General features: G+C 43.0%; 1 protein-coding gene across 2 annotated transcripts in view; it reads left to right on the top strand.

The window, feature by feature from the left end:
• The first annotated feature begins 2760 nt into the window (after nt 1-2760).
• GFPT2 (glutamine-fructose-6-phosphate transaminase 2) overlaps nt 2761-27878 on the top strand; it is a 34033-nt gene continuing 8915 nt past the window's right edge. Inside the window, exons 1-7 of one of the 2 annotated variants that reach the window (XM_029913418.1) lie at nt 2761-2832; nt 19440-19547; nt 20279-20377; nt 21318-21443; nt 25242-25300; nt 25785-25919; nt 27348-27409. In XM_029913418.1, the coding sequence (XP_029769278.1) occupies nt 2817-2832; nt 19440-19547; nt 20279-20377; nt 21318-21443; nt 25242-25300; nt 25785-25919; nt 27348-27409 (605 nt within the window). In that variant the 5' untranslated portion in view covers nt 2761-2816. Of the gene's footprint in view, nt 2833-10141; nt 10211-19439; nt 19548-20278; nt 20378-21317; nt 21444-25241; nt 25301-25784; nt 25920-27347; nt 27410-27878 lie in introns of those variants that run through there. The other variant, XM_026659348.2, reaches the window with a different exon arrangement.

Below are 27878 nucleotides of genomic sequence, written 5' to 3'. Positions count from 1 at the left end.
AGCTAGAATGAGGGGGTAGAAAGGGCCTCTAGCCATTGAGCCAGTGCTAGTGAGCTGAGGAACAAGGCTGTGAGGTGTGCCAGACAATGGGTTTCCAGTGGAGCTACAATCTCTGCTTTCCTTTTGAATTTCTGCCGTGAAACAACCACTCACCCTGGCTGCTCCTAGCAGGTCCCAGCATTAGGGTTGCATTGAGAAGTTAAGGAAAGGGGAAGGCTGGCAGTTAAAGTTACCTAGGAAGCAGAGATTGTGGGCCAGATAGATTTCCTTGTATGATCGAGGCCTGCTTGGTGGAGGGTGGGGAGTCAATTATGGAGCCAATTATGGCTCCCTGAATCTGCGAGCTAGTTTGTGCCAGCCCTGGCTCTGATATCAAGTGAGAGCAGCCTTTAGGCTGCTCTAAAGTATGCCAATGGAGAATCAGCATAGTAACACTCTGCTCCTCCCCCACCATCCTTTGACATGTCCCCTATCAGGTGGCAGGCCATGGGGGGACGGTGGCAGGTGCAGGAACAGCTCTGAAGAGCACAAAGTTGTATAGCAAATGAGAAAAAGGTCTCCTGGATCTACTAGGGAGCCACTTATTCCCGCTATCCAATTTGCTGTGCGTCCAGGGAGCAGCCCAATTCAGAAGACAGCAGAATCAGGGAAACACCCAAGAAGATGATGGTATTTCTCTCATTTTCACAATTAATTGGCATTTAGATGAATACTACAATTAGATCTTATCATGCACATGCCAGACATGCTCACATGCCGCCGGAACGTATTCATCCCTGTCTTTCTGTACAGTAAGAGCAGTAAAAATGTTAAGGCACATGGCACCAGTGCATTGAATCAATATGTTTTCTTATTATCTCTCTCCTCATGTTTCTGTATGTTTTCCCCTTCATTCTGTGACACTTGTGCTGAAAGTTGATAGGAACATAGGACTTTCCATACCAGCACAGGCTTCAGAGGAAAGTGCAAGAAACCGGGAAATGAAATAACTTGCCCATAAGGTACACTGCTTAACACCTCTCAAAGACTGGCTGATTGGACACTTAGGATCTGTCTATCCTGCAATTAAAAACCCATGGCTGGCCCATGCCAGCTGACTCGGGTTCAGGGGGCTAAGGCCAAGGGGCTGTTTAAATGCGGTGTAGACATTTGGGCTTGGTCTGGAGCCCAGACTCTAGGACCCTGGGAGGTTATGGTCCCAAAACTCAGGCTGCAGCTCAAGCCTGACCATCTACACCACAATTAAACAGCCTCTTAGCCCGAGCCCTGCGAGCCCAAATCAGCTGGCACGGGCCAAGTGTAGGTTTTTAATTGCCCTTAGTGCCAATCTATATAAACAGTCTATCCAGTAACATCTTCATGTATCTAATATTTCCTGTGACAGCTTTCAGGTACTGGTTGAGTTCAGTTCTCTGATCACTTGTGGCTTTTTGGTGGTATGTGTGGATGAGGTATTTCATTTCCAGTCTCTGTTTTACAAAAATCATGGCACAGTAGCTACAATGTAGAATGTACCAGCTTCAAGGACTACTGCTCTGTTCTGAGTCTGATTTTCTTTAAATTTGGAACATATCACTTAGGCATCATGGATGTCTGCCTTGAATGTAGAAGGGGAGATAATGGAGCCATGATATTTGCGTATATAATATGGAACAAGTTGCAACTTGATATTGAAGGTCACTAGAAATTTATGAGCAATAATTAAAAGAAAAACCCATAGATGTAGCTTCTGTGAGTCCAGAGTTTTGCTCCAAATAATGCTGTGTGTCTGTTCTGGAGAACATCAGCTTTGATTTCTAAAACTGGACATTTCTTGCCAGAGAGCTGTCTATAAACAAAACAAGCAGCAGCCAACACCAGAACTATGTTTTCTAGCCTCAAATGTGTTAATTTCAAAGTCCAGTTTAAAAACATTCAGACGCTCCTGTGGATAAAGCAAACTGGTGTAAGAATGGCATGGAACTAGAATGGACTGATACCAAAATAACAGGTGAGATTCACTGCCAGGCTGTGCTAGAAAAGTAGGCTGCAGTGGTACACAAGCCGCACTTCACTTTGCCTAGCAGCCTGGAGTGAACCAGCTAATGCAGCCCAGATGTGCTGGTTTGGCACATTTCCCAGGTGACCTCTGCCAGCAAGGCTGCTATGGAACCTTGGAAGGAGTTTCAAGATGCCCTTCCATGCACAAGTCAGAGGTGATGCTGTGACCTGTCCCCTGGTGTGAATGTCTACTTGGGTGCAGCTACTTTCCGTGTATGAATTAAGCCAGATATCTTTATACGTATCCAACAATTAATTTGTCCAAGCGATTCTTTCTCTGCCGATAAAATCCTCTAAGCCTGTGAAACTAAACTGTCTAGGAGAGAGTGTGAGAGAGAGAGTGAGAGAGTGTGTGTGTGTGTGCGCGCATTTGGCTTTTTTATTTCTCAGATTGGCATCTTCTCTCCAGTAAGTATGATGGGCTGGTGGCTCTGCTGACTGAAACAGGAGCTACAATTAACAATGGCCAGGAATCTCGGTCTCAGGTTCGCCTCCCTCTCCGTTCTATCACTAGGGGTTTGTGTTCCCAGATATGACTCAGACAGGATAAAGGTACAACAAGATTTATTAATGGGTTGGCAAGGGCTCCCCGAGTAACAAGGTTAGACGGATAATAAAACAAGGCAGTCTGTATCAATAGGGATCTATATATGAGAATCAAAATGACAATGACAGTACCATCTCTGGCAGCTTGATTTGATGGTGTCTTCTCCTCTTCAGGATGGACGCAGAGTGACAGGACGGCCAGATTCCTCAGATGGAGACAGGACCTCCAGATGAACGTCTTCTCGGGTAAGATGGAAGTATTCAGATAATTAAATCCGTCCCCCTCCCTTTACTTGCGTTGTCGTGCATGGGGCAAGTGATCACTATAGGAGATGGATTAGGTGCGTGTAGGTAAGTATATTCCCTGCTTAAGATGACCCTTGTGGGGTGAATGGCCTACCCTATTAGCCCTCAGCCACTTGCTCTGTCTCAAACAGACAGCAACAAGAGTCTGCCACTCAGGCGGGCTGCCCCGACCTACCCTGAGCACCGCCCTTATGTAGACATAGGGTTGGTAGGCAGATTAGCCAATGACAGTAACCATCTCTTCCCACCTAAACACATAAAGGCACCAAATTCAGAGTGAGGAGGGGACAAGAAGGGCTTACAAAATGGATGCCTAGTTGTCCTTTGGAGAATCCAAGGGTACGTCTATACTACCCGCCGGATCGGCAAGTAGTGTTTGATGTATCGGGGATCGATTTATCGCGTCTCATCTAGATGCGATAAATCGATCCCCGAATCGACGCCTGTACTCCACCTCAGCAGGAGGAGTAAGCGGAGTCGATGGGGGAGCCAGGGCGGTCGACTCGCCGCCTTGAGGACGGCCAGGTAAGTCGAACTAAGATACTTCAACTTCAGCTATGCCAATAGCATAGCTGAAGTTGCGTATCTTAGTTCGAAATCCCCCCTTCCCCCAGTGTAGCCCAGGCCTAAGATGGCCTTAGGATTTTTACCTCTACAGCTCCTCTGTCTTTTATTTATTTTCCTGTGAATTCAGTACTCATGAAATGTACTCAGTAGACAGCCCTGGGGACTCGATTTATCTCAGAACGTATATAGCATGGGGAGCAGGGATACAAATATCCATGTTGCTGTGTCAACACACCTCAACCCTAACTGGGAAGGACCACATAGAGAGCTGAGAAAATCCAATCGAAGTAAAAGATATTCTACCAAGTTCCACTCAAACTTCCCAAAAGTTTCACCCATTGTATTCTTTTTTCTGCCCTTCCCCACTAACTTGTTTGAAGCTGCTATTACTATTAGAAGCACAATGTATTACCTTATGCTGCTCCATAGAAATTAGATCCAAAGAGTAAATGCTTTCAATAAGAGCTTAAAAATCTTAGTGTTTGAAAAAATACTAAAAATCGAATGTATAGGATAGCAAATTGGTTCCCCCACCATCATTATAGCAGAGTGCATGGAATTCTCATTATGAAACTTCTGTTACAAAGCTGCCATTGATTAAAAGTCTAGTTACTGTATTCTTGTTCCCAGACAACTATCGGTTATGAACACAGACTTAATACTATGCACTTTTTCATAACGCACACAGCCTTTAGTTTTTCAAAAACAGCTGTTTAATGAAGGGGTGATGAATGCTGGCTAACTTTTCCTTGTAAATTATTATTGGTTCTGAAATTAAAGCTATAAAGTGGCATTATGTATCATTAAATACATATTATCCCCTAAAACAAGTCCCAGGAAAGTACCATTTAACGCATGCATTACTGGCCCAAGAGAAACACCAGCCACAAACATGCTTTTCCTTCTTTGAGCTTGTTGGCCCAGTGCATCCAGAACCTGAGAAAAGTTGTACTGTTAAGAGTTCTAAGTTAGCTGCTAATTTTCTGCAGAACTCCAACATGGTGCTAGGGGAAAATGTTGAGGCCAGTCCGAGCTGCTTCCTCAGGCATGACTTGCAATGAAGTCAATGGGAATCATGCTTGAGTTAGGAATTCAGAATGTGGCCTTCCTTCTTACCCTTATAGCAGCAGGGAGCAAGTCCCAGGGAGCATATTACTTACACTGGTTTTGCATCAGCATAACTTCATTGACCTCACTGGAATGACTCCTGATTTACACCTGCTGTAAGTGAAATTGGAATCAGACCCTTCGGCCAACTAGCTCAAAAGTGTAACCTTTGATTTTGGGTGCATCTGTTTTTGAAGGCTTAAGCAGGAGATACCTGAGGGTTGGTTTTTCCTCAGATGAGCTGAGCACCCACATTCATTTGTAAATATTTGTCAGTGCCACTGGTCTCAAAGCCAAACCCACAAAGTGAGAGCCTCTCCTGCTGCGTTCCCATGCTGCAAGGCCAAACAGGGAAACTACAGCTGATAGCCAGCAAACAGGGCTACACCCTGTTTGACTCAGCAGGGTCAGCTGACTAGCAGCAGACTGCTGATTGGTCACCTCTTAGCATAAAGCTTCCTGTTCCCCCTGTGCCCCTTGCTTAGAAATTCATTAGTTGTTTAGACTCACTACTGACCAGATCTTGGCGATCAGGTGCCTACTGCCTTGCTCTAGCTCTGGTTATTGACTCCAGCTTGACCCTTGGTGTGACTCTGAGTCTGATTTGACTCTTGGGTTGGCTTCTGGCTATGCTGATCCCAGTGTTACTTTGGGCTCTAACTGTAAGGTCAGACTGCCTACATATGGGCTCTAACAATATTAATATATATTAGAAAGAATTAACACCCTTAGGCTTTTGATGGGAGGAATGAGTTGAAGAATAGGGGAGAAATGCAGGCTACTATGAGTCAAGCCCAGGCTAAATAATATGGTACATAAATCTATGATGGCCATTTTGGTCTCTTAATGTTTGCATTTTGAGGTAAAAGATGCTTTCTTTGCATTCCTCCTGATTTCCCCACTATTTCTACTCTCTTCTCCAATCTGTCCTTCCTTTCTTCACTATTGTTCTATAGTGGCAGAGATCCCACTAAAGCCAAGGGGCGTGGAGCATGATGATTGAGGATGCTTCATGCCCTTTAAATCTGGCAGTGATATTTAGCTGAATTGTTATTAAATCAGGAAATACAGAAATGTTTGCCACATATGAGGACAAATCTGGTTACAGAATGTGGATTCTTGGAAATGTGTAAATAATTTATGGGGATAAATGACTAACAGTCTAAAATCTGTAATTAACAGAGTTTTATTACTTCATAACCCAGCTAAAATCACAGGAGTATTTGAGTTGGAAGGGACCCCTGTTTAGTAATCTAATCCACCCTTGTATCAGAGGAAGAGCACTTTCATTATCCCTAAGTGATCCCAGATAAGTGTGTCAAGTCTAGCCTTGAGTATCACCTGTGAGAGTGACTATAAAACCACCCTTAGCAGTTTGTTCTATTACCTAACCGCTCCTCTTAAATGTTTCCTAATATTTAGCGTAAATTTTCCCTTCTGTAGTTTACACCCATTAGTACTTGCTCTGCCCATGTTAACTAAGAGGAATGTTTTGTCCCTGTCTTCTCTAGATCATCCTTTTTTGTATTTATAGACAGTTGTTCATAGAGACATACAAGTAGGATGACTGAATGTCCCAATTTTATAGGGACAGTCCCAATATTTGTGGCTTTGTCTGATATAGGTGCAGGGCCGTAGCAACAAAGAACGTGGCCCCCTCCGAACGGTGGCCCCCTCCGAACATATGTCCGGGCGGGGCCCCTTACAATGCAGAAACTGGAATGTGGTATTTATTTTGCCACTTTTAGGGGCCCCCTTCCTTGCGGGGCCCCCTCCGGTCGGAGGGTACGGAGGGCGCTTGCTACGCCTCTGTATAGGTGCCTGTATTACCCCCTCTCCCCCTACTTGCTATCTGGTCACCCTAAATACAAGTCTCCTTTGGAGTTTGAACTGCATCATAACCAAGTATGTGGGTCAATATCTGAATCTCTTCAATCTGAAAAATGGAGTCAGAAATCTTGGTTTTCTCAAAATGCTTCTGCTGCTTTCCTGGTCAGACCATAAATACTCCAAGAACAGCTTTTTTTCATGGTATCCAGGCACTTCTGGTCACAGCTTGAACCAGGGAATATAAGGACCTGAAGCAATGAAATAAGCAAACTTTCTTGACCCTCAGAGTTCTAGTTCAAATTTGGTTTCAGTTTGATGGTTGGCAACAGTTATTCTGTCCAAACCTATTCACTATTGTGTCTACTTTAGACCTGGTGGCTTTGAACTCATTTAACTCTGGTCTGAATTTGGCCCTGGGTCTCTTCTCGGTTGTCTTTTCTTTTCCTTTTAGAGTAAAAATGCCTCATAAGCCTAAACTGACACAAGAGCCTCCTTAGGTTTTTCTTCCAGATGGTGGGAGACCCTGGCCACACCAAGTTGTTTGCTCTGGGTGGTTCATGGACAGGCCTCAGTTTTACTTCTTGCAAAGGGGCCCTGTCCTTTGCAGGTCTTCTTAAGTCCCTTCTGCTGGGGGATCAAAAGGAAAGATAAATGCCCCAGCACACCCAAGAATAACTTCTTGCTGGGGTCCCTCAAAGGGGATAAAGGCCAACAGTACAGCATCTGTGCCATGGTTTTTGAGATGTCTCTCTGGCTGGGCTGCTGAATCACACTCACTCTGTCAGGCTTACCCTGGGCGTTCACTGCACTCCCCGAATGGTCTGGGTGGAGATCTGATGGGCCTTTCTCCCTGTGGCATCAGCAATTGCTTCAGCAGTTTCCTGCTTGGGGTGATCTCTCCCCTGACGGCATTTTCCTACTTTTCAAAGGCCTCCTCCCTACCATACATGATTAACAGGGCCAGCAGGGTTGGGTCTAACCCCACACAGAGTGCCTCTCTGGCACCTTCCTTGTCAGCGTGGGGGCTATACACAACCCCCTTAGCACTTTTGTTCTATACAGTACTCTGAAATTCTCCAAACTTTTCTTTTTTTAAAAGGTGATATCCAGAACAGCACCCTGAATTGCTATACCTGGCTTGTTGAGTTCAAGGTACATTAAACTAGTTGTCGTCTAGTTCAGGTTTGGACCATTCATCGATTTTAAGACCAGAAGGGACCATTATGATCATCTAGTCTGACCTCCTTAAAATCTGTATAGCCAAGCCAAGCAGGCCCAACTGTAGGTACAACTAGTGCATTCTCTATACAGTCTTCCAAGTTAGTAATGAAATTTCCAAATGGTATTAGACACAGGGCAGACTGACAGCATCTCACTCAACACCTCTTCCCAACATGATGCTTAACCATTAATTACTCTACCTCCATTTTTTTAAAGCCCCTGTGCATCTAGTTTATAACAGTTCCAGCTCATTTTCATTTCTCTAATTTCCTCTTGGGAATGTCATATGGCATCATATTGACTACCATGCTAAAGTGAAATACTTTATTCAGCCCACTTTTCTTATCCTCTAAGCTTGTCACCTATTCAAATCAGTTAATTTGGCACAACCAGACTTTTTTGACAAACTTACGTTGCCTGTTCATGGTACTCAGAGATGGAAAAGATCTACCATCAACATTATCACTATTTATATTACAATATGGCCTAACGACTCCAACTGTGATCAGGTCCCCATTGGGCAGCGTGGGAGGGGAAGATAGGCACAGAGAGGTGAAGTTGCCCAGGTCATGCAGCAGCTCAGTGACAGTTAGGATTTAAACCCAGGTTGCCTGATTGACTATTCAATGGACCATTCTGCCTCAGAAAAAAAAAATCTCTTTATTTTCCCCAAGTGTCACCTATTTACTTATTGCATTTCTCTGAGCATGGACAATGAAGATAGACTGTTTTACTTCCTGATTCTCATGGATCAGCTATATGCTCCATAAACTGTTTTTCTTTTCTTTTCTTTTAATTTCATGACTGTTTAAAATTGTTTTCAAAGCCTAAATTTTGTCCTCAAACTGTCAGTGTCCCCCTTTAGTGAGACTTTGCAAAGCTGCTTTGAGTGTGTTTGACATTTTTTAAACTCTGGAAATAACAATTTCCAACTTTAAAAAAAAAAAATAAAAAACCAACATCACCATCCACACTGGAGTTGAAATTGAGAGCGTTTGAGGCACTTATTCCTTGTACCTAAACTTAAAATTTAAAAAGTGCAATCATGCTTTACAAAAATAAACACTGGAAAATTAATACTTAACGCTGAACTAGAGTATAATAAAAGAGATGCCTAATCCTTACCAAAAATTCCTAAAATATTCCTGATCCTAAATTTTAGGTCTGGTAAGTAGTTGTGTTTTGGACTTTTACTATAGAAAATGTTGGGGGAGGGGGTTAATAAAAAAAGCTCACTTGTGTTCCTGTTTGTATTCTGCTAGACAGCAGAAATATATGTTGACTGACAGAGCATGATCTTCTTACTCTGTATTAAGAATTTTGCTCACTTGAATATCCTTATGAGAGATTTTTGTGATGTCCAAGGGACACAGCAATCGTATAATCATTCTCAAAATACCTAAGTACAATTATATAAAGCAGGGCACTCGCTGCAAAACTGAGCAGTCACAGTTCTGTTCTCCTCCTATAGACAAGGCTTCTTAAGATAAGAGATCAAAAGTTTCGTAGAAGCCAGTTAATGCTGGTGTGCCTATCCCAATGCCAGTCAAGCTATTCCAGATTTGTACTGTGAATGACGTACTGGCTAAGGACATGATCTGCCACAAAAACAACCACCATCGTTTTAGTGCAGTGGCTCTCAGAGGCAGGTCTCTGGACCTCTTTCTTTTTCTGCAAAAAGAACAGGAGTACTTGTGGCACCTTAGAGACTAACAAATTTATTTGAGCATAAGCTTTCGTGGGCTACAGCCCACTTCTTCGGATGCTGTAGCCCACAAAAGCTTATGCTCAAATAAATGTTAGTCCCTAAGGTGCCACAAGTATCCCTGTTCTTTTTGCAGATACAGACTAACACGGCTGCTACTCTGAAACCTTTCTTTTTCTGGTGGTCCCCAAATCCCCCCAAAGAGAGTACAATACAGTACTGGTTAAGATAAGGAAAATAACGGAGAGTCTGAGCTGTGGTTCATAATTTCTTTCCTGCGAAGTGATCTGCAGGGGACCACTCATTGAATGAATTATTAAATTAACTATTTTGCTGCCCTTGGGAATAGGGTGACCAGATGTCCCGATTTTATAGGGACAGTCCTGATTTTTGGGTCTTTTTCTTATATAGGCTCCTATTACCCCCCACCCCCGTCCCGATTTTTCACGCTTCCTGTCTGGTCACCCTACTTGGGAAGCTCTCTTCTAGCTGGCTGTTCTGGAAAGAGCCACGTGCCCTTACTACAATGTACCCATTTTAATCACACACACACTCTCTCTCTCACACACACACACACACACACACACTCTCTCTCTCTGGGGGTGTGTGTCTGTCTGTGCACGTAGGTCTCATGCAACCTGCCCATCTCTCAAAGCGGGGAGTGCCCACTCGCAGTGCAAGCGCCGCCGTGCCCCTGACACTGCCCCCCCCCAGCCGGCGGGGGAGGGGGTGCGGGCCGCGCTGGCCCCGGGACCGGCCCCCTGCCCTGCCCCCCAGCCAATGAGCGGGGCGGGAGCCGGCCCGGCGGCGCTATAAGAGCCGGGGCCGCGGCTCCAGCCGGACTCGCCTCCCCGGGACCAGGGTTACGCTGCGCCGCGACCATGTGCGGTGAGTGACGGGCTCGCCTGCGCCCATCCCGCCCCTGGCCTGGCGTGGGGACCCCCCCCCGAAGCGGAGTCTAGGGGGGCCGAGCCCCGAGGAGCCCCCACCGCCTTCCTTCAGAAGCCGGAAAACACGGGGGGGGGGGGCGCGTCTCCTTCCATCCTGCCCGGGGTCCTGGCGTTTGCAGGCGCCCCCTCTCCTGGCCTCAAGGCCCCCAGAAGCCCCTGAAACGGGGGAAGGGGGCACCTCCGTGCCAGCCCGCACCCCAGCAAGGAGACGAGCGGATGCTTTTTTGTGCCCCTGGCACCGCCCCTTCGCATCGAGCCTGGCACCGCCTCTTCGCCCTCCAGCTGGGCTGGGGCCAGAGGTGGCACCACTCCCAGATGTTCGCCCCCCGAGCTCGCCGCTTTCATGGAGGATGCGGGGGGTGGGGAGGCTAAGTGGCTGTTCTTGCCCCCCTGCCGGGGGGAGGGACGGGGGGCTACAAGGTCCTTGGTGGCCACCGCGAATGGGAGTGAGGACAAAGCTTATCTGTAATCCTGTTACAAACTGTGTGTGTGTGTGTGTGTGTGTGGGGGTGGGGGGGGGGGGGTGGAGGGGTAATTACATCTCCTCCTCCTGGGAGACAGCAGCGGAGCAACTGCTGGGACAGGAGTGACTCTGTTGTTAATTTGCAGGGTGGTTGTGTTGGTCCCAGAGACCAGGTGGGTGAGGGAATATCTGTTGTTGGACCAGCACCTGGTGGTGGAAGAGACAAGCTTTGGAGCTCCGCAGACCCGAAGAAGAGCCCTGTGGAGCTCCACAGCGTGTCTCTTTCACCAGCAGAAGCTGGTCCGATAAAAGATATTTCCTCACCCACCTTGTCTCTTTTATTTTTAATAGCATTAAGATTAGCCAGAACCCCTGCTGCAGTGTGAACAGGAATTCTAGCTATTTAAAAATACAGAAAATCCAGGCTTGATCCACAACGGTTCTTTCTGGGCTTCTTTATTTTGCAGAATTCTGGTCTTGATGCATCTGTTTTGTGGGGATGGTAAACCATAGATCTGGGAGGGTGTGACTGGTTTTAAACCAGGGGCGGGCAAACTTTTTGGCCTGAGGGCCGCATCGGGTTTTGGAAATTGTATGGCGGGCTGGTTAGGGGAGCCCAGACTCCTGCCCCATCCAACCCCCCCTATTCCCTGATGGGGGGGGGGGAAGGGGCCCGTGCACCCCTACCCCATCCACACATCCCCCCTCCCTGTCCCTGGACCCCCGCCATCCCATCTCCTCTCATTCCTGACTGCCCCCCCCGGCACCCCTGCCCCATCCAACCACCCCTTCTCCCTGTCCCCTGACTGCCCCTAGAACCCTTGCCCCTGACTGCCCCCCGCTGCCCCATCCAACCCCCCCCTTCTTCCTGACTGCCCTTCCGGGACCCCTGCCCCCATTCAACCCCCTATTCTGCCCCAACCCCTATCCACACCCCTGTCCCCTGCTCAGCACCCCGAACTCCCCTGCCCTCTATCCAACCCCCCCTGCTCCGTGCCCCCTTACCGTGCTGCCTGGAGCACTGGTGGCTGGCAGTGCTAGAGCTGCGCTGCTCGACTGGAGCTGGGCCATGCCACCACCACGCAGCACAGAGACCGGGTCAGGCCGGGCTCTGCAGCTGCGCTGCCCCAGGAGCTCACAGCCCTGCGGCCCAGAGCATTGTGCCGGCGGCGGAGCGAGCTGAGGCTGTGGAGGAGGGGGGACAGTGGGGGAGGGCCCGGGGGTGCGCCCCCCGGGCCAGGAGCTTAGGGGCCAGGCAGAACGGTCCCGCGGGCCGGATGTGGGTCGCGGGCTGTAATTTGCCCATTCCTGCTTTAAACCATTTGTGCTTGTCATAGGTAATGCCTCCCTCACCAGCTTCCCATCCTTAACTCCCTTTCTGACCCAATCAGATCTTTCTGTTTGTTTGTCCTCCCCCAGACTCCATCTTGTTGGCTTGCCTCCAAACATCTTTCATCACAACAGGCTTCAGGTGGTACACTTCAGTGGTTCTCTGTTTTTGGGTTACTGGGTGGCTCCACTATTAATCTTTGCTCTAGATCAGTGGTTTTCAGCCTTTGGCCCGCAAACTCTGGGGGTCTGCAGGCTATGTCTAAGATTTCCAAAGGGGTCTTAACCTCCATTTGAAATTTTTTAGGGGTCCACAAATGAACATTTGAAAACCACTGCTCTAGGTCCAAATGTCCACATTTTCAAATATATTGATTTCAATTACAACACAGACTACTAAGTGTACAGTGCTCACTTTATTTTTGATTACAAATATTTGCACTGTAAAAAACAAAAAAATAATATTTTTCAATTCACCTAATACAAGTACTGCAATCTCTTTATCATGAAAGTTGAATTTAGAAATGTAGAATTATGTAAAAAAACAAACAAAAAAACCCCTGCATTCAAAAATAAAACAATGTAAAACTTTAGAGCTTACAAGACCACTCAGTTCTACTTAAGCCAATTGCTCAGACAAAAAAGTTTGGTTACAATTTGCAGGAGATAATGCTGCCCACTTCTTGTTTACAATATCACCTGAAAGTGAGAACAGGCATTCACGTGGCACTGTTGTAGCAGGCATCGCAAGATATTTATGTGCCAGATGTGGTAAAGATCCACATGTCCCTTCATGCTTCAACCACCATTCCAGAGGACATGCGTCCATGCTGATGAGTTCTGCTCGATAACAACCCAAAGCAATGTGGACCAACGCATGCTGATTTTCGTTATCTGAGTTGGATGCCACCAGCAGAAGGTTGTTTTTCTTTTTTGGTGGCTTGGGTTCTCTAGTTTGCACATCGGGTGTTGCGCTTTTAAGACTTCTGAAAGCATGCTCCACACCTTGTCCCTCTTGGATTTGGTAGGCACTTCAGATTCTTAAACCTTGGGTCGAGTGCTGTAGCTATTATTAGAAATCTCACATTGGTACCTTCTTTGCGTTTTGTCAAATCTATGAAAGTGTTCTTAAAATGAACATGTGCTGGGTCATCATCCAAGACTGCTATAACATGAAATGCAGGTAAAACAGAACATGAGACATACAAATATCCCACAAGGAGTTCAGTCACAAATTTAATTAACACATTTTTTTTTAACGGGCATCATCAGCATGGAAGCATGGCCTCTGAAATGGCGGCCAAAGCATGAAGGGGCATATGAATGTTTAGCATATCTGGCACGTAAATACCTTGCAATGCTGCCTACAAAAGTGCCATGCGAACGCCTGTTCTCATTTTCAGGTGACGTAAATAAGAAGCAGGCAGCAGTATCTCCCATAAATGTAAACAAACTTGTTTGTCTTAGTGATTGAACAAGAAATAGGACTGAGTGGACTTGTAGGCTCGGCAGTATTACATTGTTTTCTTTTTGAGCGCAGTTATGTAACACAAAGGTAGGGTTTTTTTTGTTTTTTTTAAGTTACACTTTCACAATAAAGAGATTTCACTACAGTACTTGTAAGAGATGAATTAAAAATACTATTGTTTATCATTTTTGCAGTGCAAATATTTGTAATAAAAAACAATATAAAGTGAGCAGTGTAAACTTTGTATTCTGTGTTGTAATAGAAATCAATATATTTGACAATGTAGAAAAAAATCCAAAAATATTTAATAAATTTAAATTGGTATTTTATATACAGTGTGATTAATCGCGATTAATTTTTTTTGAGTTAATCGCGTGAATTAACTGTGATTAATCGACAGCCCTAGTTAGAATTCTAGTGATAAGGCAGTTTGTAGTAGTTTTCACATGACTCAGTAGAGTTCTTCCATCAGCCTAGGTGCCACTTCTCAGAAAGGTGGATAACTACATCAACAGAAAAACCTCTTCCATCAATGTAAGAAGTGTCAACTCCACAGAGCTACTGTGCTGTTGTAGCCATTGAATTAGCCACGGCCATGTCTACGTTACAAGTTAACACACCTTTGCTTTCCTACTGAGGGCAAGGCCTTTGTTGGGTTGGCTATCATCTTAGAGACCATTGATTAGACCGGCTTTGAATGTGACTAGATTCTATGATGCTTCAAACAGTGACAGCAGACTGTCTACACTAGGGCTCTTAATGCTGCTAATGCAGTGCAGTTTAGCAACAGAGGAAATTTTTTTTTTTTTTTTTAGATTAATGAGACCCCTCAAAACTTGAGAGGAATTTGGTAAAGGTAAGGAGCCCCTTTGGGGGACAAGGAAAAGTGTGCTACTTACCTGTACTTGTTTGCAACTTTAAAAAGGTTCTTGGTGTGAGATTTGGACTGAAGTTGAGTTTTACTGAGTCTCCCTTACTTTTATGCTTTGAATCAGAAATCAATGCTTTGTATTTTTGAAATGTCCAAAGAGATGTTCAAGCATCTAATTACTTTTTTAAGTTGCTTTTCATCAAAACAAACTTAAAAGCTACCTTAATTAAAACAAAAAAACAAAGCAACCTAGGTGAGAGACAACCCTAGGTAAACAAACATGTCAGTTAGAAACATTCAGCTGAGAGACTGGAAATGACTTAATCCCAAGGTATGCAGGCTTTATTGATTGAGGAAATAAGGGAGTTAATCCTGCTAAAGCAGTTTAGTAAAACTTCTAATTTAGGGGTGGGGTAACTGACTCAGTATGAAATGGCAAGGGGAGTAACCAGTCACGTATAGTGAGAGTGATGTGACTTTAATTGCACTGAGCCTTCTGCTATCACCAGCATTTGGGGACCAGATGTCTTCAGTGATGTAAAAATTAAAAAATGTTATAATGGAACTTCAGTCCCAAAATGCCATTGGGGGTGGGGAAAGGACAGGGAATCCTTGTTCTGGATGTGAGGCATCTGTAAAATGCCCAGGATAACATGTATGACCCCATTAACTGTCACATGTCCCTTAACACATACATGGCATGTTGAAGCTATTCTGTGAAACCTGGACACTTTCAACATTCTCTCTACAGTCAGCAGATATTTTAAAAGTATTAATAGTCCCTTTTTAAGGTTTATCCTGTCCTCCAGTAATTTAAATCTGGAAATATTCACTGTGGTACCTTCTTGTCTAATCTCTCGGGTGGGTGGGTGTCAGACACATACAGGCCAAAGGTTTGCAATGTGGGTTCCTAAAATTTAAGTACCTAAATTGATCTACATAGAAACCTAAGCACCCTTTTCAGGTGACTAATTTGGAAAATTTTGGCCAGAGTTGGTGTTTGTGTAAATGGAAATGTTGTTGCATGAAAATAGTGTAGTAATAGTAGTAGTAGGCATCTGTCAGTCTCCAGAGACATTGGTTGGTGCCCCTGAGAGGTAAAGAATTTACTCAGTTGGTTTTTATGGCAGCTGTGGAACGTGGCTGAAGAGACCCACTTGAGAGAGAGAATCTCTGCCACATTTTAAAAGTGATGTTTCGACCCTATGAGGATGCAGTGTAAAAAGTGTTGACTCTATTTTAAGCAGATGATTTGGCTATTTAAATGTAAAATAATAAGCTCTCGTCCATTTAAAAGTGAACTTCACTTTCTTTTCTCAGAGCTAAGTTTTTGGCACCAACAACACACTCGCACCAACTATTGAACGGATTTTAGTCTGTTGGGGGGGGGGGGGGGGGAGAAGTGCCTTTACTTTTGGTCAAATTCAAAGCATAGGCTGCCCCCATCTTGGTGAAGTCTTGCAATTACATAGAAAACCCTCAGAATCCTTTTTCTAACACATGACATGCAGTCTGTCAGGGAAAGCCAGAATTGCAGACTCTTGATGGGGGTTTAAGGAGAGCAAGATTAACTCTGCTCTTACTTAAACTTCTGAGTGGTATTTTGGTGTTTTGTTTGTCTATTCCAGTGCAAAATGGCTTCTTTACAATCAGCTACAAGTAACTTGATCAAATCAGATAATTAAAGTCATTACTACAGTTTATAACTGGCTTCATCTTCTGTGTGATGCAGTTACAACGTGGTATTGAGGTCAAAGGAACAATACTCTAGCAAAAGACAAAAGAATGACTTTGAACATTAACAGTTGGCTATAATATATCCGATTCTATCTTGTACCTCATATTTATATTCAAGGACAACATTTCATTTTTTAAGTTGTGCTAGTGAGGTGAGACCATCACTTTCAATGGCTTTACTTGATTTTTTTTAGGTATAATACTTAAGCTAAAATGTTTTAGCTTTTTCATTACAAGTTCTGTGGGAAACTGCATCTATCTAACACTTTTTAATGGTATTCAGAGAGATCCGTTTCACAGGTCTCCTTTATATCGAGTAAAAGTATTTGTCAAACCTGTAATTTGGTTCAGCTTCCAGTGGATTCTAGCTATTCAGAAAACACTATACTAAAATGCTGGTTATTTCTAATTGCGTATTGCTCAATTCCTCTTTAAATCCAGCCAAAAGGATGATCTGTTCAGGGAAGAAAGTACACAAGGAGTGAATAAATTGTGAAACACAAGGAAATACTGTAGAGGTTTGGTTTTGAGAATAAATTATTTCCCTGTACCCAAAGAATTTGTAATATATTCCTTGGCAGTCCAGGTGCAGCTATCACTTTCAGTGTAATGGCCTCTAGCGGCTTCTGAACCTCCTAGTTGACATATGTAGAAATATAGCTATGAGTTCCCTAGAAACAAGGAGCCTTTAACAATTACAGCACACTGGTAGCATTGTAAAGGCAGTCCCAAAGGAAGCTTTTCCTGGAGCTCTGCGTAGTCACAAAGACGCCACACTGAACGTACAAGCCTGAGGTGTCTTTAAATACGTTGCGAAATCTGGCATCGAAAGCAGGGTTGGATTGGAAAAGGGAAGCATGTAGCAATGTTTTGGAATGATACTAAGAAATTTGTATTTAAGAATTCTGCTCTTGAGGCTGATGGCATGCACCAAACAACTGGAAATGGGTGTCTGAAAAAGCTGTCCAAAAATCCTCAGTTTAAGGAGGCTTTATATGTAATAAACTGTAGACATTACTTCCAAGAAATCCATTTAAGAAGAACACTTGCGATGTGTTTAGATGCCTTTTTAAAAATTTTTTAACTGTGTCAATGTTCTCTGCACATACTGCCACCTGGATATTAATAGGATGGGCATATTGGAAATGCCCAGGCTAAATAGATGTATGCAGTGCTGTTGTTGCTGTGTTGGTCCCAGGATATTAGAGAGAAGATGGGTGAGGTAATATCTTTTATTGGACCAACTTATGTTGGTGAGAGAGACTAAATAGGGATTTCTCTTCTGTAGCACAGAACTGTTCTTCTGAGGATATGCTATTCTGGATCAGTCTAATGAGCGCAATAGTTTATGAGACTAAAAAGCTATCAGGCTAGTTATAATATCTGTGGTAGAAACTCTTTGAAGTTACTGGATTTACACTAACAATGAATTTGTCCCTAGATGTTCAACTATAATATCTTCACTACAACTTCCTTGCTTTTGGAGGACCACTGGGATATGTAAATTATGTTGTTGAGTTCTTAATACCTTTAATTGATGGAGTGAAGGTATTGAATCTTTAACAAATGCTTCTTGTATTCAAAATGTTAATTAGTCATTGCAGCTCTGTATTTGTTAATAAAAACAATACTTTCAAGTTTAACAGTCTCTTACTAGCTCAACTTTCACTCCTTTAGCTCTGTGGTGTCAGTTTCACTAGTTCTCTAGTCTGGATATGGTTTTCTGGAGTAGTCCGGAGCTAATTTATGTTAGTTAAGGCATTTTTTTTTTACATCAAAACCTTCCAGGCTACCATTATAACAAAAATAGTCACGAGAATACTTTTGTCTTTTGCTTGCAGGTCACCTTAAAAAAACAACAAAAAAACCCTCAAAAAACCACCCCACACACCAAAAACTGAATATAGTTGCATCCCCTAAAGTGATCAGCAGTTACCTTTCAGTCTCATTAGGAACATTATGCTATTGCTCTGCTGCACTTACTCTTCTACACCCCAGCCTTCAGAAAATGACCTGACGCATCAAGAATTCCTTACTGTCTTAGTGGTGTCCCATTCCCCTGTTCTTCTTTCCCTTCCATTCAAGAAAAGAGATTTCAGCTTGTGCACTCTCTTCTCATTCTGTCTTTCTGTTTATGGAACAGAGAGTTCAGTTCTTTTCTACAAAAGATTGCTCTCTGCACAAGATGACCTCATAGACTTTAAAGTCAGAAGGGACCATCATGATCATCTAGTCTGACTTCCTGCACATCGCAGGCCACAGCACCTCACCCATCCACTCCTGTAATAGACCCCTAACCTCTGGCTGAGTTACTGATGTCCTCCAGTTGTGATTTAAAGACTTCAAGTTACAGAAAATCCACCATTGACTCTAGTTTAAAGCAGCAAGTGACCCATGTTGCAGAGGAAGGTGAAAATTCCCCAGGGTCTCTGCCAATCTGACCTGGGGGGAAATTTCTTCCTGACCCCAAATATGGTGATCAGTTAGACCCTACCAGCCAGACACCTAGGAAAGAATTCACTGTAGTAACTCAGAGCCCTGAAGCATGTGGGATGACAAATGGGTCTATTGACTCTTTGTAGAGTCGGGGTTGGCAAGCAGGTTATGTTGAGGTAGCACAGAAGGAGAACTTCGGGGGTGTCTTCTTTGTCCCCTCACTTTTTTTTTTTTGTCCTTCCTTTTTGATGTCTTTTCTTTCCTTTGTATTTGCTTCCCTAGTTTTCTCTCTCGCTGCTAAAATGACTGTTGCATACCATATAAAGTAGGAACTTTTCAAAAATAGATGACTGCTCAAAGTACCTATCCTATTTAATAAGCATTTTGGGCCCTGACTTTGATTATCAGTGTCACCTTTCGTTGTACCCTAGTATTCAGATGTCTTAGTTTTAGATATGAAGTTGATCACAATACTCTCATTTTCAGCTGCAGTCATCATGAAGAGTTGGGAAGACACTCTTTTCAGCTCCATGTTCACTGCTGCTCCTAATTGGATATGCCTGTGAGGAGAATGAAAGGCTAAGCATTGCTTAGAACTGGTGCACTTGCTTAATGAACGTGAACACTGTATTTGGTTTGCAGCATTTAAAATGGTTGGATAAATTTCTCTTCCCATTTTAAAGCCCACTGGGAATGACTGTACCAAATATAGGAGACTTTATTGGGAAATGTGGGTTTTTTTTTTTTGTAATATTAATATTTTTGAATTCCATAAAGGATTTTAAATCAATTTCTGAAGGGATCCAAACTAAATATTTGATCTTTCTGTTCTGTCACCCTTCCTCTCTCTCCTTGCTTTACAGGAATCTTTGCTTATCTGAACTACAGAGTACCTCGGACCCGGAAGGAGATATTTGAGACTCTGATAAAAGGGCTACAGAGATTAGAATACAGAGGCTATGACTCTGCAGGTATCTAAACTTGCTTGTTGTACAAATGAGCAGTTGTAAACAGGATTATGTTAACTGCTTATCTTTAAATTTAAGATAATATGGCTAATCCTTCTAATCAAAATTTAGCATCTTGATTTGCACAGTATTCTTTCAACCTGATTTTATACCATTGCCAGGAGAGGATCAAAATTTATCTTGACTATTAATCTGATCTTCAACTTTCCTTCACGGGCTGAAAACTTGATTTAATCAGGTGTTCATCTATAATTGAGGTGTAGATCATGTAATCAAAGCAAACAGGATAAGGGAGCATTGTCTACACACTATATATAGGGTTGGGTTTTGGAGTTTTTTGGGTGGGGGTGGTATGTGTCTTGTTGAAGTGGCAGAGGGGGGAAATCAAGGAGGCTTATTTATGTCATTTTAATTTTAACTTGTTAATGTCACTAGGCAAAATCTAGCTGCGGGTCCTTACTTAGGCAAAACTCCTGTTGACGTCAGTGGGAATTTTGCCTGAATTGGGGATACAGGATTTGCCCTAATCTACAGGAGTCCAGTAATAGACTCCATGAGTTTCTCTTTGGAGGCTAATTTTGAAGTAGAGCCATGCCTTTGCATGTGCATGCCAGTCTCATCTCAGGTTGGACATTTCTTCTAGACTCTTAGACTTTAAGGCTAGAAGGGAACATCATGATCATCTAGTTAAATGCATTCTTAAGTAGCTGACACATATGTCTTCTGAATTCTAGGTGTTGCCATTGATGGAAATAATAATGAAGATAAAGAAAGGTACATCAGACTAATCAAGAAAAGAGGAAAAGTGAAGGCACTAGATGAGGAGTTATACAGTAAGTTTAAGAATCCTTATGTTGGCTTTGTACGTATTGCTGGTATGATATCACCTTAGACCTCACAAAACGCTACTGCTGATCGCTGCGTTGTATAACAGGCATTAGATTGGAGTGAGTGGTCTGTGATCAACGACACTTGCTGTCACAAAGTAAATCAATCTTCATGCTCCAAGTGTAAAGCAGCAGTCTTGTTAAAGTAAAGCTGCTGGAAGCCTCAATCCACTCTTCATTTTGGGGTGGCTAACATGCTCCTTGAAATATGAGCTTCCTCTTGCAAGCAATCCTACACTTAATGTACATTCTGCAGCAGGCATGGCAGAGCATGGACTGTTGTGCAACAGAAGCTCTTATTAGCACTAAAGCAACTGGTTGTCTTCACAGCATCAGTTTTATATAACACTTCTGTAACCCACACGCCTCCTGGGTGTGGTGTTCTGTCCCATCTAGAGGCATTGAGACCACTTAGAGAGAAGGGATCAAATGAGTCTGCTCTACAGTCTTAGCTAACAGCCAGTTGGCTTTTAGCTCCTGTGGTAGAGGCTCATGCACTAAGCTCCAGAGGTCCCGGTTCAATCCTGCCCGCTGACGACCAGGTTCTGTCCGTGTTCCACTTCCATCTATGAAAAGCAGAAGTCGCATTTCAATACGTCTGAATTGTATCTTATAGGAATGTGAACTTTTTGGCGTAGTTCATAACTGGTAGGATTAGTTGAAAATGGTTCAACATTAGCAAATGAAGGTTTTAATCACAATAACTTGAACCATCCAAAGTTTAGTGTCATGAAAGTAAATATTTATGGGTTTTTTTGCCATCTTCCAACTGCTTTTTAATCTACTGAAATCTAAAAATGTTGGCGGACCAAATTCTATTAATCTTGCATTTGTGTGATTAAGATTCAATTTAAAGCTGTTAGTGAACTGATTTCCCTCTCTATAGAACAAGATGGCATGGACTTAAAGGCAGATTTTGAAACACATTTTGGAATTGCTCACACTCGCTGGGCAACCCATGGAGTGCCCAATGCAGTGAATAGTCACCCTCAGAGATCGGATAAAAGGAATGGTAGGTATTCCCTGTACCAGTGTGGAATCCTATTTGAATTTGAAATGTCACCAAAGGCTTCAGAATACAGTAACTCCTCACTTAACGTTGTCCCGGTTAAGGTGGTTTCGTTGTTACGTTGCTGACCTATTAGGGAACAAGCTCCTTTAAAGTTGCGCACTGCTCCCTTATAACGTCATTTGGCAGCTGCCTGCTTTGTCCACTGTTTGCAGGATTCTCTGGAAGAGCAGCCCCTCCTTGTGGGGATTAGAACCGTGGGGGCCAGCAGCCCTCCCTCCCTCCCCCCCCATCAGCTCACCTTACAGGGAATTCAGAGATGTGACTCAGCAGCTGCCCAGCAGCAGTTCAGGTGTCCCTCCCCCCACTGCTTCTGTTCCTGACCTGCCCTCTGCCTTGGAGCTGCTCCCCGGTGCTTCCTGCTTTCTGGGGGAGGGGGGTGCTGATATCAGGATGTCTCCCTGCTCCTGCATGCCCCCCCCCCCGCACCTCCTCTCCACAAAGCGGAGGAGGGGACAGGGCTGAGGCAGGGCTGTCCCTAGCTATTCTGGGGCCCTACGCAGCCCCTGCCCACGGGGGATGTGTGTGGGGCCCCAGGCCTCGGTGGGAGGGGGGAGAAGGCTGGCTTGGGAGTGGGGAAGGGGCGGAGCAGGGGTGGGGGCCCTGGGGAAGAGCCGGAGCAGGGGCTGGAGCAGCACGCAGCTGCACAGGACACCAGGAAATTTGGGGCACCAAATTTCCTGGTGTCCTACGCAGCTGCGTACTTTGTGTATGGATAAGGACGGCCCTGGGCTCAGGGACAGAAAGGAGGGAGCTTGTGGGAAACTGTTGCTTCCTGTCGGAACTGGCTGATCTGCTTAAAAGGGCAATGTACTTGAAGTGGGATCAGTGTACTTAAAGGGGCAATGCATGTCTCTCTCACTCATCCACGCACCCCGCAGCACTTTGGAAAGTCAGCAGCTGTGCATGTGCTGTCAGGAGGAGGGAGTGGTGCACTCCAGCTGGATAGTGTGGGCTCATCATCATGTTCAGTTTTTGCAGGGAAGTATTTGCAGCTACTGCCCTGCATCTATTGTTTCCTCCCTCCTGCCTCCGTCCATGCTGTCTGTAGAGTGTGAGGCTATATTAACCCTTGAGGGCTCAGCCGAGTGCTAGTTCATCATTTAGCAGCAAGGCATTCCCTGGGAAATATCCACCTCTTACTCCACTACCTCAACCAAGCTTCACAATCATTCATTGCTGTGTACAGTATTAAACTGTTTGTTTAAAATTGTTTAAAACTTATACTGTATATGTATACAATGTCTTTTTGTCTGGCAAATTTTTTTTCCCTGGAACCTAAACCTCCCCCCACATTTCCATTAATTCTTATGGGGAAATTGGATTCGCTTAACATCGTTTCGCATAAAGTCGCATTTTTCAGGAACATAACTACAATGTTAAGTGAGGAGTTACTGTACAGTGGATTACTATAAAACTGACTTGTGTGTAAATTTCAAATAGTCTGAAAATTTCAAATAGTCTGAACTCCGTTACCTTCTCAAACAGAAATTTCAACGAACAATTTTGTGGATTTTTCTGAACTTGGCAAAGCAGTAATTGCTCAAATAAAACATCCCTGCATCTAAGAGTCTCAAGCATGACACAAATTTCACTTAAACACAAGTGCAATAGAATCACTAACGATAAATACTTGCGTGTATCAAAATTTCAATACTACTAGGCATCTACTCAGACCTAATAATATAGAAATACATCTTATTGGGTCAGTCATCCTCGGTGTAACTACATTTCAAAGGGATTAGATTGAGGATGAATTTAGCCTGTTGGGGACTGTAAAATGCTTAAAAATAACTTTCGTAAAGAAGTTTGAGCAATCTATTAGTATGTCTGAATTCTGATTGGCTAGAAAAATTCTAAGGGCAGATCTACACTTAAAACGCTCCACCAGCACAGCTGCACTTCTCTAGCGCTTCAGTGGAGACGCTACTACACCAGCAGGAGAGCATCTTCCCTTAGCATAGTTAGTCCACTTTTGCAAGAAGTGGTAGCTGTGTTGATGGGAGAAGCCTTCCCATCCACATAGCGCTGTCTACATCATCCGTATAACTGTGTCGTTCAGTGAAAAATCCACACCCCTGAGCAATGCAGTGATGCCAATCTAAGTTTATAGTAAAAATAAATGTGTTAGTCTCTAAGGTGCCACAAGTACTGCTGTTCTTTTTACGGATACAGACTAACCCGGCTGCTACTCCGAAGCCTGTCACTAAGTTTATAGTGTAGACCCGGCCTAAGTAACTTACATTAGAAGCAGCTAGTACTCCAGGAAAAACATCATCTCTTTGCTGATATGAGAATACTAGAATAGTTTAGCTGGTACTAAACAGATTCTTGTGTGGTGCCAAAAATTTTGATCAGTCCAAACTGAATATTCTCCTGACTATTGTTGTACATGAGTCTGCAGAGAGAGGTGGAAATTGTCCCTGTCTTGGCCTACTGGATTTAAAAATAGCCTACTGGATTTTTCTGGACTTGGGGTCAGATTTTCAAAAGAGCTCAACACCCATTTAGGCACCTAAAAATGGGAGGAGAATTGTTTGAAGTGGGTGGGGTAGATATCTTAAGTACACATCATAGGTGTAGCAATTTAAATTATACCAGGAGCACCTACATGGTGTGGCCTGACATCCTAACAGTTCTAAACAAATAAGGACCAAATGCTCAAAAGTACACAGCCCCCAGCATACTAACCTCTGTTTAAAAATCTCGCTACTTATTATGGTGCCTAAATGGGAACTGAATTATTTTGAAAATCTAGTGCGTAATGGTTTTTTATTTTTAAAGAAGTTACTTTATTTTTAAATCTTCCCTTACTGTAAATGGAGTTACCCTATTTGAAAACTTCTGTCCAAACAATAAAACACCCAAGTTTCAAGTGTCCAGCTGCATTAACACATTCTTTGGTTGAGACTACAGTATCCGAATGGCCTATTGTCTCTTACAAATGTAATGATTTTTGGATGGTGAATTTTTAATTGGTGTACAAGGGGTTTAATCATTGCTCAGTCTGGCTAAATTGCATATATTCTATTTAATATAATTGTTAATAAATATCTAACAAAACACTGTCCTTAATAAACTAGTTAATAAAGATTACTGTTAATATTTATATCTAGTTGCAATATTTAATCTCTGAAATTGAGTGTGAACTCTTTAGAAAGGGCAACAGACTTTTTTTTTTTTTTTTTTTTTTTTTGGAAAGAGTTCACTCTCTTCCCTCCCGCCCCCCATAAGCCAATCAAGGTATTTCTCCCACTGGCTGGCTGGGAAGAGGAGAAAAGAGATTTAATATATGGTGATATACCTATCTCCTAGAACTGGAAGGGACCCTAAAAGGTCATTGAGTGTAGCCCCCTGCCTTCACTAGCAGGACCAAGTACTGATTTTGCCCCAGATCCCTAAGTGGCCCCCTCAAGGATTGAACTTACAACCCTGGGTTTAGCAGGCTAATAATGCTTAAACCGCTGAGCTATCCCTCCCCCCAATTTACAGTTTCTATTTTGGGAAGTGCTCCAATACTACTCTGGTGGTAACGGCTGTATAACTATCTCAATACTTAAGTCCTATAAGGTTGTATTTTAAAAAACAAAACTCCTAGGATTTTGTAGTTCACTCTGGGGGTGCTGTGATAAATCTTGATCTTAAAGCTCTGGAAGTAACTAATGTATTTTGTGGCTTTAAGCTTCTCACTTTTTACTTTTGTGTGTGTGGAGTTTTTAATTATTTTAATCTTCCCTTTAGAGTTTGTAGTTATCCATAATGGAATCATCACAAACTATAAGGACCTGAGGAAATTTCTGGTAAGTTTATGGCAGCTTGAATAATTCCAAAACTAGGAAATACAAGCAAACACGTACAGATTTCTCAGGGCATTTGCATAGTGTGAATTAAAATGTGCAGCATTTCATTTAAAAACTGTATTGTAATGGAAGCTGCCTAATAAGGATAATACCCAGGAACTGATACAATGCACTGCATTTCTAGCCCTTTACATGGGATGACTGGTGTTATCTGCAAACCTCTTTGCACATTGTTGCTCATGTTCTACCCTGCTCTGTTATAGTTAAAGTCTCTTAGCATTATTTTCAAAGGAATATTTAGATACTATGTTTTGTTACATCTTTACACGTTGTTCAGTGATTTAAAAAAAGTATATACCAGCCCAATATGATCCTCTGTTTGAGATATGTATCTTTCTGATGAGACACACCAGGTAAAGGCACTTGTTGAGTTCCTGCCTGAGGAAGAAAACACTTACCTTGCCTTCAATCTATAACATTGCAGGAGACCAAAGGCTATGAGTTTGAATCTGAAACTGACACTGAAACCATCCCAAAGCTGGTCAAATACATGTATGATAACAGAGAGACTGAAGATATCAGCTTTTCAGCCTTGGTAGAGAGAGTTATTCAACAACTGGTAAGTGTGGGAATTCCATCTTTCTGTGCGAAGGGGGACTGTTCATGGTGCTATTGGAATATCTTCATGAATGTATTGAATCCACCACAGAATTAATTAAAAGATGCTGCAAATAACTTGTTTTAGTGGTTTTTATAGAGCAAGAAATTAGATTAAAACATTGGAAGCTTGAAAAACTTGGTAAATCTCAAACTTCGTTAGTATTTTAAAGCAGCAAGGGGGATGCTGCTGCTTTTTGCTAGACTGCTTTATTTTTAAAAAGCTTTTGCTTAATGTGACGTTCTGCAGGTGTCAAATAGTAGCCATCCTTTTTAACGGGCCTCTTTTGCGGAGCAGTGATCTCAAGTGCTACTGTGATTCATTTAAATACAGGTAGACTTGAATCACAGCAATGCTGAGTAACTTAGTCTAGTAAAAAACCTTGGTTCCTTATTTGGAGTTGAGTCTTATGTATGTATGCATGCTTTAACTGTTGGTTTAGAAATGGGAGCCTATTACTGTGTTTTGGTGAGCTAAATATTCTACTATAGACCTAGGAATTGCAAACTTGCACCATAAATACTGAAATTGACTGTGCCCCAACCCCCTCAACATTGAGTCCCCCTTTCTCCTCCTTGCAGCAACTCCCTAAGATTTTCTGCAACACTAGGGCAGCAATAAACAGGAGAGAAGGATAGGATCCACAGAGAGCTAGTTAGGGGACTGGTGAATCTATCTGCATAGACTGCCTACCCCCTTCTGTAGCTCTGGATTTTGTGTTTGAGCAGTTACACACCCTGCCTATTTCATATTGTCCCTGAATGTGAGAGTCAGGAGATGGTCTTAATCTTGGGAACATGGGGCAGGAGTTTGCTCTTGCACAGTATGGTACTTTTCAACTTCAAAGCTAACAAACATTTTTATACAAGGCTGCTTCTGAGTGTGGTGTCTTAAAAAACAAATAAAAAAATGGAGCCCCATACTTGCACTTGATAGTAAGCAAACTAAGAAGTAGTAGGACCAGAACTTTGGCCTACAAACCTGGAAGTCATTCCATGTATATCCTGTAATGCATAACAAATTTGTATTACATTTCTAAATGTTACTGAAAATCTGTAGCTGTCAGTTTTTATTGACTCTTAAAGTTGTTCATGATGAGAATTGACAGCCTTTTGTGTGTATGGGGCGGAGGGAGAGGGGGAGTTCTCTTCCTCTAATCTTTCTGGCTGTTTGTAGAGTGCATGTTTGTCTGCCTTGCATTTATTCCACTACATCCTGGCTGACCCCTTAAAGGGGGCAATTTGACTTCTGGAAAAGACTCCAGATAACCTTAAGAGCTAGACCCAAGAGGCTCCTCAGGAAGAGGAGGGCCCAGATTAATGCAAGATGTGACTCCTTCATGTAACTTATTTGGGATTTTCCCTTTTTAATAATTTGTATGGTTTCCAGGAAGGTGCTTTCGCATTGGTTTTCAAGAGCATCCATTACCCAGGTGAAGCTGTTGCCACCAGGTTAGTGAAAATCCATTTTTTTAAAAACCCATTTTCTTCATTCGTGGTGGTCTGTAATATAAAGTCTCTGATCAGTAAAATATGGGAACAATCACTTCAGTATTTAACCATTTTATTTTCTAAGTAACTATCAAGATTCAATCAAATAGAATTTGAAAACTGTTAGAAAAAAATGAAATATAAGGAAATTTGACTAATATTATGATGAAAATACTGCTCCTGTGCAGAACATCCTGTATGGTTCTTGAGCTGAGATAGATAATGGTTGCAAACTGCAACTCCATTCCCTCTGAACACTTCTTTAATTGAGATCATTAACTAGTCTTACTTTCTAAAACTACAGAATTCTAAAGGATTAAATTGTTTCACGAGTTTCGTTTTGAAAGTCTGTTATAAATGCAGCCTCGGTTGTTGAGATAATAATTTTGTAAAACATGAATTAGCATTTTATAAACACAACTGAAAAGCC

This window comes from Terrapene carolina, unplaced genomic scaffold, assembly GCF_002925995.2.
Source record: "Terrapene carolina triunguis isolate 2854851 unplaced genomic scaffold, T_m_triunguis-2.0 Scaffold629, whole genome shotgun sequence".
NCBI lineage: Eukaryota > Metazoa > Chordata > Testudines > Emydidae > Terrapene > Terrapene triunguis.
This window is presented reverse-complemented; position numbering and strand designations above follow the sequence as displayed.